General features: G+C 59.6%; 1 protein-coding gene across 2 annotated transcripts in view; it reads right to left on the reverse strand.

The window, feature by feature from the left end:
- The window catches only part of CDC42BPB (CDC42 binding protein kinase beta), a gene marked incomplete at its 5' end in the record, with an annotated part of 125,229 nt that overhangs the window by 11,210 nt on the left and 106,123 nt on the right, over positions 1 to 7,896 (reverse strand). Inside the window, 8 exon segments of one of the 2 annotated variants that reach the window (XM_014592214.1) lie at positions 19 to 136; positions 232 to 349; positions 455 to 539; positions 626 to 723; positions 3,305 to 3,446; positions 3,606 to 3,901; positions 5,332 to 5,394; positions 5,542 to 5,758. In XM_014592214.1, coding sequence (XP_014447700.1) covers positions 19 to 136; positions 232 to 349; positions 455 to 539; positions 626 to 723; positions 3,305 to 3,446; positions 3,606 to 3,901; positions 5,332 to 5,394; positions 5,542 to 5,758 — 1,137 coding nt within the window. 2 annotated transcript variants of the gene reach the window in all.

Genomic DNA, 7,896 nt, shown 5'->3' on the forward strand with positions numbered 1-7,896 from the left:
CCCCGCCAGAGGACGCACCAGAGGCAGGTCCATGAGCACCTGCATCCCATCGCCCGGGCCCATGTGGGCCACATGGTTGAAGTTGGTCGGGTTGGAGATCATCTTGGATCTTAATTCCGGGTCTCTGAGCATCTCTCTGGGGAAAGGAGACACCGCTGAGATTCAGGACTGCGAAACCCCGAGCTGCACCCCTGAGGGAGGCCAGGCCGGCTCTGCGGGGTCAGCTCTCACCGCCGCTGCTGCAGCCGCTCCTCCTCTGGAACCTTGAAAACGAACCGCCTCTTGCTCCTGGTCCGCAGCATCTGCTTCTTGCTGTTATCAGAGGTGTCTGGCACGTTGAGCGGCACTCCTGTAGGGTCGGGCGACAGGCCAACCATGCTGCCACGCATGTCCTCGGCAGGACGTGGCCACCCTGCCTCCTCCCACCGCCTGCCTGCACCGCGGAAGGGCTCACCCGAGGACTTGCTCTTGAAGTAGATGAGGCGCGGGGGCTCGCAGCCCAGGAGGTTGAGGCTGCCCTCGGAGTTCAGCGGCCTTATCTGCCATGGGAAGCCAGAGCACAGTAAGTGGGTGCCGAGGGCGGATGGGGACACCTGCCGGGCTGAGGGTGTCGGGGACCCCTTACCCTCCGCAGGCCGATGGTCTGCACCCACTCCATGGTGCGCACGTCGAAGACATCGACACCATACTCGCTGTACACTGTGACGTGGGAGGGGCTGCAACCTAGCCGGATGAAGCAAAGGCCGGTGAGCTCCGGGTAGCGCCCGCGCACCCTGCAGGCCACACCCGGAGCTCGAGGGGGTCAGGGCAGCACCGCCTCGGTTGGGCACATCACCCAGCGCTGCTTCACGTCCCAGTCTAGAAAGAGCTTCGGCTCAGAGCTCACACCAGCACTGGTGTGTCCGCGCTCACCTGGCCTCACAGTGTAAGCACACGGTGCTCGCGCCGAAGGCGAGTTCAGCCTGCTTTCTACTTACTCTCACGAGCTGAGCGCCGCAGGAGCCGGCTCAGGCTTGGCGGACGCAGACTTCGCAGAGGGGCTGGCTGGTCAGATCGTGAAGCCAAGGGCAGTGTGCGGGCAGGTATTTAACATCTCTGCCCAGAGGCCCTGCTCCGGCTGGCGCAGCAGCCTGCCACTGCACCCCACACGCCAGGCTCCTCTCGGGGAACGGGGGCTGAGGAGCCCGGTGCCCCTCTGGCATCTGGTCTGACCCAGGTGCACAGGAGCTCGCACTCCTGCGGGGGTTGTGTGGTCTGTGCCGTCTTCATGTCCTCTCTGCCCTAAGTAATGGCAGACGCAAGGCTATGACAGAAACCTGAGCCAGTGCACCAGAGAGGCGAGACACGCTCAGCGTGCGAGGTGGAGGGGCTTCCCGCAGAGCTGGGACAGCGGCCCGCCTCATCGAGCTAACCCCGCCTCATCGAGCTCCCGGACGGGGGAGGGGCAGCGGGGGCCATGCCCTCGGCCGCTGTCGGCATCACCTCGCAGAAATGCAGAGCTTGGCAATGGCAGGCCACGGACTCCGAGGGAGCTCCCATGTGCTGGCTCCTGGATCTTCTCGTTTCCGGGTAAACATACATCTTCTCGTGTTGCATTTTACTAACTGAAGATGCATCTTAAAAAATGCTTTTGGTGTATTTCTAGGACATTCCAAACAGGCTAGATTACATAACCAGCCCTTTACTTTTGCATATGAAAAACGAGACAGGGTTTGTCAAGTAGACAGAGTGCTGAGACTGGCCGTTCCGGAGTGGCACTGCAGACAGACTCCGTGGCCCTCTGGTGCCACGTGGCACAGCAGACCCTGGTCTAGCAACGGAGGCCCCTTCCATGCAGGCCCCTTCCAGGGAAGCGCCTGGCTTGCTGAACACAGAGGGCTTCCTTCACAGGGACCAGGAGGAAATCTGGCTTGAGGACGAGTGACAGACCGGGACGGCCCATCTGAAGACAAATGTAAACTCGGAAGTCAGCCTTGGGTGGGGAGGTGGGCTGTGGAGTCTGACTCACACGAGCGGCCTCCCTGAGACTGAAATCCCTGCCTGAGGGAAGGGGCGGGCAGCGAGGCCACATCCACAAAGAGCCAGAGCCGCAGCAAGGAGCGCCCACCCCAGAAGGCGACGTGCCCATCTCGCCCGTTCTGAGCGGGATCTGGCATCTGTGCTGTGCTCGGGGAGGGAAGAAGAGGATGCCTACGTGGCAGAGCACGCAGGACGGACAGGCCCCTGTGGTCACTCACAGCCAGGATGTAAAGCACTGCACTTGAGGACCTGGGTCCTTTCCGACATTACGATTTGCAGAAACACACAGTCCCAAGAGAAGATGGTGGAACGCAGGAACCGAGTGGTCCTGAACCCCAGGCAGGCCCCCAGGACTGTAGGCATGACTGGAGAGATGGGGAAGGAAGGTGCACTGAGGACCCCTGTGCTGCACCCCAGGCCTCGGGCCCACCCACTGGCCTGTGCCCTGACACCACCCCGCGGCTCACTGAGCCAGCGGCCTGGGCGGCACCACTGCGACAAGCCTGCAGGCCGAGGCTGGCAGCTCACTGCCCTGGCCTGGGTGCCAGTCCCAACCTACATGCCAGCAGTGGGGCAGATGAAAGGAGACTCCCCATTTCCTACCCAGTACCCCACGGAGACTGCTCGAGATCAGCCTGCATGGCACTGCCCAGTCCTGTCACCGGGGCTTCCCGCTACCTGCCGTGGCTCTGAACTAGGAACGGCGGAGTCCAGACCCTGGCTTCACAGAAGTGGAAGACAGCAGGCCGTGGGGAAGCCCAGACGCCAGGCTCTTGGCCTCTCTGACTTCCCGAGTGCCCAGGCTTTCCGCCTTCACCGGGTGCCACCATCACACAGTCACTCACGAAGCCACCTGCCCGCCCTGGGACAGCCCCTGACGCTCGGGAAGTCCTTGGCCCCAGAGGGACTGTGCCCTCAATGGACAGCAGGGTGGGGTCCTCTGACCACCACCCTTTAGCTTGCTCGGTCCTTGTCACCCCAATGTGCCACCCGGAGGCGCACCTCTGTAGACAGCCCACCTGCTCCCGGGAAGACCCTCCAGGGAAGGCCAGCCCACTGTGCTCAGGAGCAGATGGACGGCTGGTAGGAGGCTTGCCGGCCCAGGATGGTCTCCCGTAGCCACCCTGCTGGCCACCAGCTCTGGCCTGGGTGACACCCAGAGCCCACCCTCCGAGGCTCCTGCAACAGCTCCGCAGAGAGCTGGAGGGCAAGCCAAGCGCATAGAACATGCCGACCGCCGAGGTGAAGCAGCGACAGGATATGGCAACAGAAAACATATACATACTACAGGCAACGGGAGCCGCAGGCCACATGAGCTCCGGCATGCGTGACCTCCGGCCTTGAGGGTCCACGTACAGTCCCATGTGGCTGAAGCAAAGCAGGTACTCCTCACTTTGGAGCTCCACAGCACAAAGGGCATCAAAAGGCTGTTGTGAGAGGAACGTAAGCGAGGGGTCATTGGGATTTACCAGGTTTAGGGGCTGCCCATCTCCCTGGATGCTCAACAGAGAGAACCCAGACGGGTAGCCCACACAGAGCTTGTCCTTGAACACGGCCATCCACTGCACAGTGCCGGGGGCCACCACCTCATTGAACTTCCTGTGGAAAGGCTTAGTTCTCAGGATCTCATAGCAAAGGACCAGCCGCTTCACGGCCACAAACAGGCAGGTCGACGAGCTCTTCTTCAGCGTCGCAGTCGTGAGCAGCTGGCAGCCCTTCGTTTCTGGAAGCTTGATGTCAAAGTTCCCTTCTGCTCCGTCAAAGGACGCCCACGGGCAGAGATGGACATGGTGGTTGCGGCCGCAGCGCAGGACTATGATCTTCTCCCTGGGCGCGAGCTCGATCTGGTACACCTTCTTACAGTCGGCGGCCCGGACGATCACTGGGGAGGAGGGCGAGCCTGAGGTAGGGCGCCTGCAAAGGGCCCCCAGACGCCCCGGGCCTCCCGCCGGCGCCTGTGGCCGCGCTCCTGCGGTCAGGCTGGGCCCACCTTTACACCGCAGCTCGTCCCTGAACTTGCCTCTGAGCCGGGCTCACGGGGCTTATGCAATGCCCCCTGCCCTGCCCCCATACCCTGCGAACCAGGGTCCTAGCTATGGGACGCTCTGCATGGCCCGTCTGCCCGGAACATTTTGTTCCTCAGTGCGCTGTGGCCCTGAAGGGTCCCGAACGACTGCCACCACCTCATGGGTCCTGAGGGGACTCTGAAAGCACCTCCCACCTGTCCCCCCAGACCCCTCATGCCCACTTGCCCCACCCTGTCCCATACTGACCCCACCCATCCCACCTGGCCCCAGGCTGACCACTTGGACACCCTGACTGGCTCAGGAGGAGCTCTGGGCTGGCTCGTGAAGGCCCAGGCAGCTGTGAGCTGAGCACGCTCCTAGTGTACAGAGACACCAGGCCTGGTGGGAGGCTGCTGCCACAGCCCCTCTCCAGCCCCCAGGGCAGCTCCCGGCTCCTGTGCGGCTTCCAGGCCGGCGTGGCAGTGTGCAGACGGGCAGGGGTCCTTGGCCTCCCCGCAGAAGCATTCAGAGGTGAGGACCAGGTGAGGCGGCTGCACCACACGTGGCCAGTGGCACAGTCTGAGTTGCGAACTCGGTGGCTTGAAAAACACACCAGGTGTGTGCACATGTGCGTCCAAAATCCAGAGAGAATGGGGAAGGGGTTATGGCCTGGCCATCCCCGCTGGGGTACTTTCTCATACACCCACTCTACTCTCGCTCCTTCAAGGAGTCATGCCCTACAGCAAATTAAAATAATGATAAAAAAAAAATCTGTGGGACCAGCAGTTGGCATAATGGTTATGTCGCTGGATTCCCATATAGTCGACCGCGGTTCGAGTCCCGGACCCGGTGGCTTAAACTCGTGCATGCCCAAGATTCTGAGGAGAATGGAGGAGAAGGGGTTGTGGGGTACCGTGGGGGTTGATTTCTCGCTTTCTGTCTCTCTGTCTTTCCAGCAGGCGCAAGCGCCCTATAGCAAAAACCTCTAAAAAAAAAAAAAAAAAAAAAAAAGTATCAAGACAAAGATATCTCAGGAAGGCCTGTGTGCCCACAGGAGTCTGCAGACACCTTGCTCCCCGGGGCTCTGCGTCGAGAACTCGATGGGCCATAACCACCATGGCTGCGCACACGCCTGGGGCTGTCTCTGCGGTGACCAACGGTGGTGGACACTGCCAGACAGCCGCCGTGCTGGGGCAAGCTTCCTCCCTCAGCTGTCGGCCTCCCCTGCGTGCAGCACTCTGGTCCTGCTGAGTCCCCGCCACTGCCCAGTGCCTGTCCACAGGCTGGCTGGCCCCGCCCGACTCACCATCTCGGGTAACCTCTATGACGTACAGTCCCTCTTCCAGGCCGACGGCAATCCTGTCTCCGTCTGTGGGACGACATCCACATCGGTCCGTGAGCTCGGGCGCCATCTGCCTCGACCACAGCCTCCACTCGCCTGGGTCCAGGCCAGGCCACCCGGCACCACCGAGAGCCCGGCCCTGTTCCAACACTGAAGCGCGGCATGCGGACCTACCCACAATGGCGGCCGCCAGCACAGCCTTGATGAGGGGCAGCGAGCTGTCGTAGGCTTCCTGTGGGATGTGCACCACCTGGTTTCTCAGGCGGTTCTTATGGAGGATAGCCTGCAGGCCTTCCAGGATCCCAACCCACTTCCTCTTTTCGTTCTCATTTTCTGTCAGGATGAGCAGGGAGCTGGTCTTAGAAGGTGTACCTAAGAGAGAGGCCGTCACCTTCACGACAGGACGACAGACAAAACAGAGAAGAGCCATGAGAAAACCACACTGCACCGGGTGCCCGTGCCCGGCTGGCACCCTCGGCACTGGGGCACGGGAAGGAGCATGTCCCAGAGCACTGGGGCCAGGTCACTGCAGGCCGTGGGCAGCCCCCAGGGACCCCGCTGGACAGTTTAGCTAACCCTGCTTGATGGTGTAACCGCCCATTTAAAACTGCTTTCTTGGTGTGACCAGCAGATGGCGTAAAGGTTACATGGCTGGACTCCCATGTAGTTGACTGTGGTTCCAGTCCTGGACCTGGAGGCTTAAAACCTGTGCCGGGTGCGTGTGCGTGCGTGCCCAAAATCCCAAGGGGAGAATGGAGGAGAAGGGATTGCGGCGTGGCCATTCCCCCTGGGGGGTGATTTCTTGTTGCCTGTCTCTGTCTCTCCAGTGAGTGCACACATCCTATAGCAAAAATCTCTAAAAAAAAAAAAAAAACTTTCTTGGTTCAGACGCAGGGGTGCAGGGGCGGAGTGGCACCGTGTGGTATTGGTCACCTGGGGGAAGGCCCAGGGCTCAGATCCTGGTTAACACAGAAGCCCCAGGCAGCCCAGACACTCGACCCCGCCGACTGGAAGGCTGCGTGGTAACTGGCACAAGGAGTCCCTGCTGAGGGTCTCAGTCTCTCCTCTCTTTCAGATGAAGGGGCCAGCAGGTGGCGTGGTAGTTAAGGGCACTGGACTCCCACATGGCCAATTGTGGCTCGAGTCCCGGACCTCTTTCTCACTTTCCTTTTCCCTCTCTCCCTCTCCCGCTCTCTCTCTGATCAAATTAAAATAAGTAAATAAGGTAAAATAAAACAATTCTTTAAAAACAATTGCTTTCTCAAGGGCCAGCTATGTACATTAGTTAAGGGAACTAGATTCCACATGGCTGACTCAGTTCAAACCCCAATAAACAGGGTGTATCTGTGTGTTTGATGAAAACCCCGACAGGTAAGGGAACCCGAGAAGGGACCGAAGCACGACCACACCGCGATGGGGATGTTCCCCCAACGCTGTCTTTCATGGGCTGTGGAGATTCGAGGAACTGCTTCCTCAGGGAATGTCACTTTAATGACAAAGCTTGCCGTGCAGCACCAACACCAGTGCCCACAAACCTGAGGAGCTGATGGCTAGGGAAAGGGGGTGACAGCTGACAAGCCCTGAGGAGGAACTGCTCTTCCCCTGTCATATGTGCACACATGTGCTATTGTTAAAAAAAGAAAAAGGAAAAAGAAGTAAAAATTCTCAGAATGTGTCCAAGGGAAGCAGGGTCTCGAACTGACTTGTCTGGAGCCTACTTCTCTGTGTGTTCCCTGAGCGCTTACTAGGGAGCCCGATGGCCTTAGCTGCTAACACGAGGCCACGCTAACCAGTTAAACACACGACCAGTCTTCCATACTGTGGGAATGTGATTTTTTCACTAAATCACACTTCCAAATGGAGGTGTGATTTAGTGAAAAAGAAAATGTAAGGCAAGGGGCCAGTAGGTGGCATAGTGGCTAAGGCGCTAAACTCCCATGGGGTCGACGGTGGTCTGAGCCCTGGACCAGGCAGCTCGCAAATCACACCAGGTACACGTGCATGCGTGCCCCCTTCTCCCAAGAGAAGGGACTGTGGCAGGGCTGTTCCCCGGGGGATGATTTCTCACTGTCTCTCTGACACGTGCACGAATCTTACAGCCAAAAAAAAACAGAAAAGGACAGAGCCAGGGTAGGGACTTGACATGGGCTGTGAGCTCCTGTCACTGTCGGGTCAACGCTTCAACGCTGGGCAGGGCAGCCAAGATGGCCCACTTCACACAGCCCTGTGCAGACACTGGCCCAGGGACTGAGACCCAGGCCGAGCAGAAAGCAGTTCCGGGTACAGGCCAAGGGGCCTGTGACAAAGTGGGTGAGCTGGGGGGGACGGGAGCAGGCACCAGCCAGGGAGCAGGTGGCGTGCGGGCGGCTACTGCTCAGCAGTGCGGGCCTGAAGAGAGGAGCATGGGCAGGGCGGAGGGTGCAGGACATGGGCCTTGGACGGTGCTGGCTGTAAGGAAAGGGCCACGAGAGTTGCTAGAACAGAACCTCGAGGGCTTTTTTTTTTTTTTTTTTTTTTTTTTTTTTTTAA

This window comes from Tupaia chinensis, unplaced genomic scaffold, assembly GCF_000334495.1.
Source record: "Tupaia chinensis unplaced genomic scaffold, TupChi_1.0 Scaffold000671_2, whole genome shotgun sequence".
NCBI lineage: Eukaryota > Metazoa > Chordata > Mammalia > Scandentia > Tupaiidae > Tupaia > Tupaia belangeri.